Below are 13,194 nucleotides of genomic sequence, written 5' to 3'. Positions count from 1 at the left end.
TGGCTTTGCACTAAATATATCACAACTAAGGGAATTAAACTCCCAGATGTTGAGCAGTTTTTGGGATTTTGAACTGGAATATCAGTCATGGTGAAAAAAAGGTCAGGGAAATTGTTTCGACTCTGAGAAATTGCATTGGGACAAACTTTAATTTAAATTTCTGCACAGAGAACCCAGAACAATTTAGGAGGTTGAGTAACTGCGCCTTGGTGGAATATCTTGTTAATTAGATAGAAGAATTGTAACAGTGCTCAAAACGAGAGCAGTTTACTTTCCACTTTCATGAGAGCATAACTAGATATCATTGATAAAACTGCAGCCACCAATTCATGTTAGTTTTCTCAATTTGTGTCCTGTGCTCACTGACCCTCTTGCTCAAATTGAGCTCCACAGGTCTTTAAACACCCATTGATGTCTCACCCAGAGAGAATTCTCCATCTGTGCAGCTGGACAGCACAGGACGATTGAACTGCGTGATCGTAGGAACTAAGACTTCAAACAGACATTCTTCAGCAGGGGCTCGTTGGACAGCAATCAGGAGAGGATGTCCTGGTCAGAACCGAATCCTCCTTAAACCAGGTGCTCTGGATCCTGCAGTCCCATTTTGTTAAATCAGCCAAACCCTAAGTTCACCCTGGTCTATGTGCCTCAACCACAGATTAGCAATGGATTTACCCACAAACTAAATGAAGACTTGGGTCTCCTCCTCTGCATCACCCTGTTCCAAAAACCCAAAGCGATGTCACTCTTTACTTCCCTCAACTGATCCTTCCACCTATAATCCACAGGCTTCTAAACTCCACTGAATTACCTCTTCCCAATTCAGCTCATCTACTTACAAGGAGGAGCTTGGTTCAATGGGTAACACACTTGGTTTTGAGCTGGAAGTTCATGGCTAATCCAGGCTAACACTTCAGTACAATATTAATGGAGTGCTGCACTGTCAGAGGTGCTATCTTTCAGAGGAAATATTAAAATCAAGCTCTTGCCTGCCTGTTTAATTCTCTCAGATTCCTACAACAGTGTCCACCCTTCAAAGTACTTCACTGTTTGTTTGGAATACCGAGGAACTATTTTAATGCACAAAGTTACTTTTCACGAATTTAAAAATGTTCTATTTCTCTTGGCCAACGTTCCACCCCTTAACCGACACCATGATAAACAAATGTATTGGTCATTTATAGTTGTTGACTTTGAGATCTTGCTGCATAACGTAAAATGCCATATTTACCTCCCAAACAACAGTGACTGCTCTTCAAAAGTAGTCATTGAGCTGTGAAGGGGGAATGGGGAAATGAAAGCTCCAACATAAATGTAAACGCCTTTCTGTTTATTTTTAATATTCTGTGTTGTTGTTGTGGTCTCTTTGGTGCCCTGCACTCGGAGCAACGGCTGACACGGGGGACAGTTCCAAAAACTCAACAAACAAACCTCAAAACTTTTGGAATTAATTGCACATTGACCTAAAATCTCCACTCGTACCTATCAGGCCACAAGCTGGGAAAACCTCCTTCGCCAAGGTGAAGGAATCCATGGAGGCACTCAAAGCCAGAATGTGAATTAGACGTTTATTGGAATAGAGAAGTTCCAAGTCCAATCCAATATTCCTAGGTATATTGTACTCTCACAGTAGCGCACAAAATCTATGGAGAATGTGGCATGCATATATTCGATTGCGTTTGACAGGCAGAATTGAACAACCAGTGACCCATTAGGGTTATGACTCATGGAATAAGTTCTGTACCCTCAACGGGGAACCTTTGACCTGCGCCTCCCAACCCCTCAATAGGTCTTAAGGCTTTCAGTGTCCCAAGGTACTGATCTTTATCACTGCAGAACCAGGACAAACAGAACAATAGCTTCAACAAAACAGGTTCGTTTTTTGGTAATTGCCCGAATATAAACCGTTTGAGATAAAAAAGCAAGCAGTTCAGCGAGATTGCAGCGGGAACAGGTTTGATGCATGTACCCACCGTTCTAAATCAAAGTTTTGAAGATAGTGAGGAGACCAGATAGGGTCAACGGAGATAAAATATTTCCGATCTCTGATGTAATCTAAGACTAAGCGGCAGAGTCGAAAAATTAGGGCCAGTCCTTTCAGGAGTGAAATTAGGAAGCACTTCTCCACACAAAGAGGTTTGGAGCTCGCTGCCACAAATGGCAATTAATGTCAGATTAATTGTTAATTTTAAATCTGAGATCGATGCTTTTTTTTGTTATCCAGAGGTAGTGAGGGATATGGGCCAAAGGTGGGTATAAGGAATTGGGTCACAAATCAAGGCCATCGCATTGAATGGCAGAACAGGCTCAAGGGGCTGAATGGCCTCCTTCTGTTCCCATGTTCCATTGCTGATACTGGGAGAGTAATAATGTAAAGTACAGAAAGTACAGCTTGTAGCTATCAGGGTTTAGAAATTACTGAGAGTGCTGAAGGTAGGATGGTCTTGTGCTTAAGGCTCTGACCCAAGAATATTTTGAATGCAGGCACACTGACCCTGCAATCAGCTGGGCCCTGTTCCAGTGTATTGTGCTGTGAATGAGCCTGTTCTACAGCTCTGCACCACCAGCTTTAAGGTCACAGGGTCAGGGGAACTGCCCACCTGGAGCAGGTCTTCAGCAATTCATGGGCACAACTGCAGTGCCCACCATCTACTGAACAACGGAATGTACTGACCCAGTGGTGTACAAAGAACAAAGAAAAGTACAGCACAGAAAAAGGCCCTTCAGCCCTCCAAGCCTGCGCCGATCATGCTGCCCGTCCAAACTAAAATCTTCTACACTTCCTGGGTCCGTATCCCTCTATTCCCATCCTATTCATGTATTTGTCAAGATGCCCCTTAAATATCACTATCATCCCTGCTTCCACAACCTCCTCCGGCAGCAAGTTCCAGGCACCCACTACCCTCTGTGTAGAAAACTTGCCTCGTACATCTCCTCTAAACCTATGCCCCCTAGTAATTGACCCCTCTACCCTGGGAAAAAGCCTCTGACTATCCACTCTGTCTATGCCCCTCATAATTTTGTAGACCTCTATCAGGTCGCCCCTCAACCTCCGTCGTTCCAATGAGAACAAACCGAGTTTATTCAACCGCTCCTCATAGCTAATGCCCTCCATACCAGGCAACATCCTAATAAATCTCTTCTGCACTGTCTCTAAAGCCTCCACATCCTTCTGGTAGTGTGGCGACCAGAATTGAACATTATACTCCAAGTGTGGCCGAATTAAGGTTCTATATAGCTGCAACTTGACTTGCCAATTCTTTTACTCAATGCCCCGGCCAATGAAGGCAAGCATGCCGTATGCCTCCTTGACTACCTTCTCCACCTGTGTTGCCCCTTTCAGTGACCTGTGGACCTGTACACCTAGATCTCTCTGTCTTTCAATACTCTTTAGGGTTCTACCATATTCCCTACCTGCATTAGACCTTCCAAAATGCATTACCTCACATTTGTCCGGATTAAACTCCATCTGCCATCTCTCCGCCCAAGTCTCCAAACGATCTAAATCCTGCTGTATCCTCTGACAGTCCTCATCGCTATCCGCAATTCCACCAACCTTTGTGTCGTCTGCAAACTTATTAATCAGACCAATTATATTTTCCTCCAAATCATTTATATATATTACGAACAGCAAAGGTCCCAGCACTGATCCCTGTGGAACACCACTAGTCACAGCCCTCCAATTAGAAAAGCACCCTTCCATTGCTACTCTCTGCCTTCTATGACCTAGCCAGTTCTGTATCCATCTTGCCAGCTCACCCCTGATCCCATGTGACCTCACCTTTTGTACCAGTCTACCATGAGGCACCTTGTCAAAGGCCTTACTGAAGTCCATATGGACAGCACCATTGGATAAAAGCAAATTACTGTGGATGCTAGAATCTGAAACGATAGGGAAAATGCTGGAAAATGTCAGCAAGTCTTGCAGCATCTGTAGGGAGAGAAAAGAGCTAACGTTTCGAGTCCGATGACTCTTTGTCAAAGCTAACAGACAGAAAGAGAGCAACTCGAGACAATCTAGTCCATTCCTCCACCATACCCAGTACCTCTCCCGTCACCCATGGCACCTTCCCATGCAATCGCAGAAGATGTAACACCTGCCCCTTTACCTCTTCCGTGCTTAACATCCCAGGCCCAAACACTCATTCCAGGTTAAGCAGCGTTTCACTTGCAGCTCTTTCAATCTGGTCTATTGCATTCGCTGCTCCCAATGTGGTCTCCTCTATATCGGAGAGACCAAACGCAGACTGGGTGATCGCTTTGCCGAGCATCTTCGGTCTGTTGCTTGCCATTTTAACAAAAGACACTGCTCCCATGCCCACATGTCTATTCCTGGCCTGCTGCAATGTTCCAGTGAAGCGCAACGTAAACTGGAGGAACAACATCTCATCTTCCGGTTAGGCACGCGACAGCCTTCCGGCCTGAACATCGAATTCAACTTCAGATGATCAGCCCCACCTCGACCCATTTGTTTTCATTTCATTTTAACTGTCTTTTACCATTTCTTTCTTTCTTAATATACATTTAATTCCCCCCCCCCCCCAATCTTATCCACCTTTCCTGCACCTTTCTCCTCTTTGCTTCCCCCTTCCCCTCCCCCCACACCTACAGTTCATTCTCTGATGTTAGTTTGACCTTTCACATCTTTTGTCCGCTCTGGGGACTGCCATTAGCGCTCTTTCCCCTTGATTTCTGTGGCCTTTAGCACCCAGTTTCCCTGGGTTTCTGTGGCTATGACTCATCTTTCATTCTCACTCCACAGTATAAATATTTCCCACTCTCTCTGTCTGTTAGCTTTGACAAAGAGTCATCGGACTCGAAACGTTAGCTCTTTTCTCTCCCTACAGATGCTGCCAGACCTGCGGAGATTTTCCAGCATTTTCCCTTTCGTGGACAGTACCATTATCTTCCAACATGCGGGTTACCAACATATACATGGCATGGGATCACTGCTTCCGAGCCAGAGGCACAAAAGAGGAAATGCAGACAACCCAAAGCATAACATGAGAAAAACAGACCGTTTCCATCTGCTCCAATGCTACTTGCAGTGGGCCAGAGGCCTTTTCCTTTTGTTAAAACAGGGCAGCAGGAATTTTCCAGTCAGTCTTGTTCCCAAGAGCCAATCATAAAAACAAACAATTAAAACATCCCAAACAAGGTGGAACAGCACTGAAAATAGCACAGCCCTGGACGCTCTGACCATGATTTCACATCTTTCTAAAAAGAATGATCTCAGCAGTTATTTGGTTCCCTTTTTAGATTCGCCCGAATGAGACCAAGGGCCAGGCAGTCGCTGGATTTCACAATCACACATTTGCACTGTGAAACCTGGCAGCCTTATTGCAGGACCTGTACAATCGAGACCCATGTGCGGGAAGCTCACGGAAGCCAGGGCCAGATGTTATTAGAGGATCCATTAAGGCTTTAAATCCTCAGAAGCTATCACCGCTGTGCAGCGTCGAAGCCTTTCAAAGATAGATCAAAGGAATACGTTTGAAGGTTTCAGGAAAAGGTCGCAACAACAGAAGCATGTTTACTGATTACGTGGCATTTTCCGAAAAGCCTAGGTGAAAGCCGGATCTTACTGGGCACAACTCCACCCCATAATTCAATAGCCTTCCATTCACTGCCCACGTACACTCTCCCCTGTCATAAGCTCTATTCATCCAGTTAATCTCCTGATCAAAAGCTCTGGAGAAACTCTTTCTGATTCCCAAAGTTATTTGAGCAAAGCTTCAGGATTTTCGTCCATCCTCACATCTCAATTATTCATTCACCAACCTGCATTTCTGTGCAACTGTCCTTCTACTCAAACCAAAAAATCTATTTCGACAACGAGACTGCTGTTCAGGGAGCTCGGGAAGTGCGAATCCATACAGGGAAAGGTGATTTTGTGTTTGACCCAGTCCAGTTGAACGCTCAAGTCACCAAAATAAAATCGGAATCCTAATGGAGAATCTTGGGCGGGATTCTGCGAAAACCGGCGGGGCGGGCAACTCCGGCGCGAAGGAGTTGCGTGAACCACTCTGGCGCCGGGTCGCTCCGAAGGTGCCGAATCCTCCGCACCTTCAGGGGCTAGGCCGGCACCGGAGTGGTTTGCGCCGCGCCGGCCAGCGCGGAAGGGGCTTGGCACCACGCCAACCGGCGCCAAAGGGCCTCCGCTGACCGGCGCGAGTTGAAGCATGTGCGGGAACGCCAGCGTGTGCTGGCGTCATCCCAGCGCAATTCGCATGTGCAGAGGGGTTCATCTCCGCGTCGGCCATCGTGGACTGTTACAATGGCAGACACGAAGGAATAGAGTGCCCCCATGGCACAGGCCCGCCCGAATACCGAAGGGCCCCAATCGTGGGCCAGGCTCCCCCCCCCCCCCCCAACCCCACTCCCCCACCTTCAGCCAGAAATGGGTGGACTATAATCACAGCACAAACTGTAATTTAACACGAGAGGGCATCAATTCCTCTCCTACATGCTTCTGACAACCTAACGGTCATCATGGAATGAGGCTTTGGCCAGGGGAGGCAAGCATCATTCTCCGCAGGAAGAATGCTCGGATCCCAAAGAAGGTCTTACAAAAAACAAAATCCAGGGGGGGGGGGCTAGCCCTCCCAAGCCTACAATTCTATCACTGGCCGGCGACGGCTGAGCAAATAATGGGATGGATCAAGGAGCCAGAAGCCGAATGGGTGCGCGCGGAGGAGGCCTCCTGCAGGGGGACCTCCCTCCAGGCCCTCGCCACGGCAGCACTCCCATCCCCACCCAAAAAACACTCCAGCAGCCATGTGGTGACAGCCATCCTCCAATCCTGGAACCAACTACGGCAGCAATTTGGCTATACACGGACGGTAGGATCGCAACAATGGACAAACTGACAGAGAAATTCCAGCTAGCCAGGGGGAACGTGCTAAGGTACCTGCAACTCAAAGACTTTCTAAGAAAGGAGACAAGGGCGTACCCACAACCACCAAGACAGACATTACTGGAAGAGTTACTGGAAACAAGCATGCTAGAGAAAGGAAACTGTAGCGACATGTGTGACCGACTGGTAGAAGGGGCCGACACCGTACTGGACGCAACAAGAAAGAAATGGGAGGAGGATCTGGGGATTGAAATAGGGTGGGGACTCTGGAGCAAAGCACTGCATAGGGTCAACTTCACCTCCACATGTGCAAGGCTCAGCCTGACGCAGCTAAAAGTGGTACATATAGCCCACTTAACAAGAACCTGTATGAGTAGGTTCTTCCCAGAGGTGGAGGATAGATGAGAACGGTGGCAAGGAGGCCCGGCCAAGCACATCCACATGTTCTGGTCTTGCCCCAGACCTGTGGAGTACTGGACAGCCTTCTTTGAGGCAATGTCCAAAGTGGTGGGGATGAGGGTGGAGCCATGCCCGAAAGTGGCGGTCTTCGGGGTTTCAGACCAGCCAGATCTATTCCTGGGGAGGAGGGCGGACGCCCTTGCCTTTCCTCACTGATCGCCCGCCGTAGCATCCAGTTCGGTTGACGGTCACCAGCAGCACCCAGAGCTGCAGACTGGCTGTCCGACCTCTCGGAATCTCTCCAAATGGAGAAAATCAAATTCGCCATCCGAGGGTCAGACGACAGCTTCCACAGAACGTGGGAGCCATTCACCCAATTGTTCCGGGACCTATTTGTGGCCAACAAACAAACAGAAGAGTAGCCAGGAACCAGGGGAAAGTAGCCAAAGTATGAGAGGGAGAAATACACCGGGAGAGAAGGGGACACACACAGCTAAATCAAAGAGGAAGGAAAGGTGAACCACAGGGCGGAGGCTGGGGGAAGGAAGAGGGAAGAGCCAGGGAACAATAGAGGAGAGCGGGAGGGGGGGGGGGGGGGGGGGGGGGGGGGGGGGGGGGGGGGGGGGGGGGGCAGGGAAACTTTAACAAACTTGGCATCCACAAGAACAGAGAAAAAGGAGAATACAGGCGGAAGACGGGAGGGCCGGCTGAAGCAGAAGTGAGCACGAGAAGGCAACGGCAGCGAAATCCATCCGGGAGAAGCAAGGGACAACACCAGCACCAGAACCATGCGAGTATTGCCCTCTGTAATTGTCTCTCCGGCACCCCCAAATGTATATCTATCTACCCCCCCGCTCCCAAACAGATGCCTACTTATGTGTGTAAATAATTTTGCCAGGAAAAGAGGAAGAGGATGGAAAGGGTGGAATGGGGAAAGGAGAAAGAGGGATGGGAAGCTGAGACACCATCTAAGAGGAGGACTTTGAGGGGCAGGGAAAGGAGACAAGGTGGAGGGAAAGAAATTTATTTTTTTAATATAAATTTAATGAACCCAATTCATTTTTTCCAATTAAGGGGCAATTTAGAGTGGCCAGTCCACCTATCCTGCACATCTTTGGGTTGTGGGGACGAAACCCACGCAAACACGGGGAGAACGTGCAAACTCCACACGGACAGTGACCCAGAGCTGGGATCGAACCTGGGACCTCGGCGCCGTGAGGCAGCAATACTAACCACTGCGCCACCGTGCTGGAGGAAATTTTTGTAAGGGTCCATACCGAGAAGGTGGAAACAAAAACTTACTTTATTTTACTGTTATTTACAGCTCCAGTAGGTCCCTGCTGGATCTTCTCCAGTTGTTGCCTTACTGGCTGACTGTATTTATACAAATAAAAATATTGTTCAGGGTCCCCCGCCCCTTTATCAGGGGAGCTTGTATTCTGCAAACTCCACAGGGTAGTTAATCCTGACCCTGTAATCCCTTGCGGGTTATAACGGAAATAAAGAAAAAGAGAAGGCAGCAGTAGAGTGATTCAATGAATAACTGCTCGAGGTTAAGGAAAGGGAGTGAGGAGCAAAGTTTGGCCTGATTGGGACTGAATTCCGTGTGTTTTGACTGGAAGACTAGAAATTAAGGGGAACGTTTCAGGAAAAGGATGCTACACCATAAGGTGCTTAAAATGACAACGGAATGGATTAGAATTTTAATAGAAACAGACTAATGCAGTGACTGAGGTTCCAGAACAAGGGAATTTGGTTACAAAATTAAACAGAAGGTGTAGGACAGAGAGAAAAATTTGTGAAGAAATTTGTTAGCAACTCTAACAAAACCATGTCAACTTTTAAAAATGGATGAGGGCTGTGGCGCAGTGGTTAGCACTGCTGCCTCACGGCGCCGAGGTCCCAGGTGCGATCCCGGACCTGGGTCACTGTCCGTGTGGAGTTTTAACATTTTTTCCCCATGTTTGCATGGGTTTTGCCCCCACAACCCAAAGAATTGTGCAGGGTAGGTGGATTCGCCACGCTAAATTGCCCCTTAATTGGAAAAAAATGAATGGGGTACTCTAAATTTATTAAGAATTTTAAAAATGGGTGAGACAGGCTTCGAAGGAAGGAAGAATAAATGGAGGCAGCACACGGGTTTAAGACAACTTCAACAATGGAGAATAAATATCACCATGGACTGATTGGGCCAAGTGCACTGTTGCTGTGTTGTGGCCCTGCTCCCAATGGCCCACTAGAGGGTTGCATTATCAATGGCCTGCCATGTTAGGAGTTATCATGTCAACATGATTCTGACAGACATTATGCAGCATTAAACTGCATCTACTGTTCACCTGCCTTCATGTCATGTCTGGAGTCATCTTTTCACACCAGCCATTAATTACATGGCTGTGCAAAACAACCTCAAAGTCATCGCCTCGAGGGTGACGCGGACTCTTGTGTCACCTATCCCCTCTCATCTGCAAAACACCTCATTAACGAGTTAAGCTCCAACATTACAACCTTTTCCTTCAAACTTCAAACACATTCCATCTGCCCCTCTTTTGAAAGACTTAGACATTGCACAACCCTTCTGGCTTTGAAGGATATAATGCATCGGTGGATTCTGCGAAAACATCTGGCACTGTATCCTGTTTGTCGCCCCACATCTGCTTCTGTTGTAGCAACATGCAAGATCAAGCATTCTTGAGGTTAGCAAAGCACCAGGACTCCCCTTCCAGCCCTTTCCTGTAGACCACTACCTGATTACGGCAGGGTTCAAAACTGATTCCCAGGCCTCGGCCCAAACCGCTTCTAAAGCAATTGCTGAAATTGGGTTCTTGGAATGCCTCATTCTGGATCAGTTCTCTGTCTCAGTTCTTTGTAATAAAAATTTCCCAAGGTTGGGAATGAGAGAACCTTCATTCTCGGGTAACCTGATGATTTAAGGGAGTTTAGATATTTACAAATTCACAGCGCTTCATCCTATTAAACTTGGAACACCAAGTAATTCATTTCAAAATAACACAAGAATGATCAGTCATTTGAATGGTTGATTCCTGAACCTGCCACCTTAGTTAATACTTTGTCTAAATGGGATTGAGGATTCCAGCTGGGCTCTGCGTAAACATCAAGAAATGAAGCTGGAAACCGTGGACAGCTTCTGACCAACAGGAAATGCCTGTTTCTTTTTTTTAAAACTTCTCTGTCGCTCTCAATACATCGCTCCGAAAGTCTGAGGTGCATTTGCATTGGAAGTGCAGCCATCTCCACTCCACATTCGTTCCAAATTTGCCATGCGAATGCAGAGTTAGGGCTCAGCCAGAGTGAAGCAAAGCCAGACTACCTGTGAAGCTACGTTGCAGCATGTTGGGCAGTGCCAAATGCTAAGGGATTGGAAGTGAACATTTAAGGCACTTTTGATGAACCCACCTGACAACTTCAGTGTTTGGGGCAGGCAGACGATATTCCCCTCCTTATTCTCAGAAAATTTATCGCTCTAACTGTTGGGATAGTGGGCGGGATTCTCTGATAATGGGGCTAAGTGTTGACGCCGTCGTAAACGCCGGAGCGTTTTATGACAGCGGCATCTGGCCGCGAGGAGTATCGATCCTGCGCTGCACAGGGGGCCAGCACGACACTGGAGCGCTTTATGCAGTCCCATCTGCCGACACGGGCACAAGCACGAGCGGCAGGGGTCTGCAGATGCGCGCCACGGCCGGCGTGGGTCCACACATGCGCGCCACGGCCGGCGTGGGTCCGCACATGCGCGTGGGTTGCCCTCCCCAAGCCGGCCCCCAGGCAACATGGTGGAGCCCTACAGGGTCCCGGCACAGAGGAACATAGACGCCCCGCCAGAATTAGCCCCCCTGCCGATTGGTAGCCCCGATTGTAGGCCTGGCCACCGTGGAGGACCCCCCCCCCCCCCCCCCCCCCCCCCCGCGTCGGATCCTCCCTCCCCCCACACCAGGACAGCCCCCGCAGCCAGAACGGCGAGGTCCCGCCGGGTAGGACCACACGCAATCGACGGCGGCAGAACTCGGCAGTCATTCGTCCCGTCGAACGCGGAGAATCGCAGGCGGGGGGGGGGGGGGGGGGGGGGGGGGGGGGGGGGGGGGCGCGACTCGACCGCCGCCCCGGCGACCTCGCCAGCGGAATCAGCGGCCCGGCATCGGAGGATTCGCCCCTCCCAGCCATTCTCTGACCCGGTGCGGGATCAGAGAATCCCGCCCAGTGTTCTTCTCCTGGACACAGGTCTGTGAGGAACTCTTTTGTGAATCAGTGCTTCAAATTCTAGCCAAGAGAGACCACAATATAGAGTCAGACTGGAACCTGGACTCTAACTGTTACACTCAGACCCGTCACTACAATATAAACAGACTACCAACACATTTACCAGTAAGGCAGATTTTACATTAACTCACAAAGGAGTGCTTGCAGTTATATCCCATTTTCCCAGACTAGGCCGATTGAAACATGCAAAGAGGAATACATTTGAACTCAGTCCGGCCTTAACTAAATGCCCAGGAGTGTGCACCTCAGAGGAAATGCCATCCACAAGCGCGCTGGAGAAATGGGCCTGGCTGATCAGCCTGTTGAGTCTACAGAAAATCAGATTAATTACATCTTTAAAATTAGGGCAGGGCCATTCAGGGGTAATGTCAGGAAGCACTTCTTCACACAAAAGGGAAGCAGAAATCTGGAACTCTCTTCCCCATCAGATCATCATCTGATGTGGTTGTGGGTCAATTGAAAACTTCAACACCGAGATTGCTGGATTTTAGTTGAATTAGGGGTATGAAGGATTAGAAACAAAGGCGGATGGTGGCATGGTAGCACAGTGGTTAGCAGTGTTGCTTCACAGCACCAAGGTCCCAGGTTCAATTCCCAGCTTGGGTCACTGACTGTGCGGAGTCTGCATGTTCTGCACATGTCTGCGTGGGTTTCCTCCCACTAGTCCCAAAAGACATGCTTGTCAGGTAAATTAGACATTCTGAATTCTCCCTCTGTGTACCCCAACAGGTGCCGGAATGTGGCAACTAGGGGATTTTCACAGTAACTTCATTGTAGTGTTAATGTACGCCTAATTGTGGCACGAATAAATATTATTATTAAATGGAATTGAGATACAATTCAGTCAAGATCAAGATTTTTTTCCAAGATCTGACTGAATAGCAGAACAGGCTTGAGGGGCTGAATGGCCTCATCCTGTCTCGATAATCCCTTCGCTCAACCAATATGGTGTTTAGCGAAGTCAGCAAACAAAGACTGAACTTGGTAGAACACTGAATGGCGCAGTTAGCCACAGAGTTACGATGAGAGCAGGAGCAATGAAGTTTTGGTGTTACTGAACAGATGCCAAGAAATAAATTCCACTCACCGTGTACAATTCGTTCAAAACTTTCATCAGATCTTCGTGTAGCTGCCCACCGACCTCCTTACTCTGCAATCAGGAAGAAAATTGGGTTAAAGCAAGGTAGAAGTTGCTCACTCCTTCTGTAGGTGTCAAGCCAGGGGGTGTAAGCTACTGTCACCATGAGCTGGTCGCCCACGCGAAGCACTGCTGTACCAGGCCAAATGGACTCTGCCGTGCAGGAATATCTACAATGAGGTTCGGCAGTGATGTAATGTCAGAACCAGCAACTCAACCAGTGCAGTCTTTTCAATTTATACATATTAAAAAGTCCAATAAATCCCAAGCTGATTTCTGGGGGTTGCACAATGCTCCGGTAATTGGGAGACCTCTGGTTTGAATTCAGCTCCAGCGAATGAGATAAAACGCACCACCAGGGCAACACGGTGGCACAGTGGTTAGCATTGTTGCCTACGGCACTGAGGACGCGGGTTCGAATCCCGGCCCTGGGTCACTGTCTGCGTGGAGTTTGCACATTCTCCCCGCGTCTGGGTGGGTTTCGCCCCCACAACCCAAAAGATGTGCCGGTTAGCTGGATTTGCCA

The 13,194-nt window shown here is 48.4% G+C and overlaps 1 protein-coding gene across 2 annotated transcripts in view; it reads right to left on the bottom strand.

The window, feature by feature from the left end:
- The window catches only part of srgap2 (SLIT-ROBO Rho GTPase activating protein 2), a 198,148-nt gene that overhangs the window by 60,135 nt on the left and 124,819 nt on the right, over positions 1-13,194 (bottom strand). For both annotated transcript variants that reach the window (XM_038821042.1, XM_038821043.1), the window contains exon 4: positions 12,618-12,680. In XM_038821042.1, the coding sequence (XP_038676970.1) occupies positions 12,618-12,680 (63 nt within the window). The remainder of the gene's footprint in view (positions 1-12,617; positions 12,681-13,194) is intronic.

The sequence above is a fragment of the Scyliorhinus canicula genome, chromosome 15 (genome assembly GCF_902713615.1).
Source record: "Scyliorhinus canicula chromosome 15, sScyCan1.1, whole genome shotgun sequence".
NCBI lineage: Eukaryota > Metazoa > Chordata > Chondrichthyes > Carcharhiniformes > Scyliorhinidae > Scyliorhinus > Scyliorhinus canicula.
This window is presented reverse-complemented; position numbering and strand designations above follow the sequence as displayed.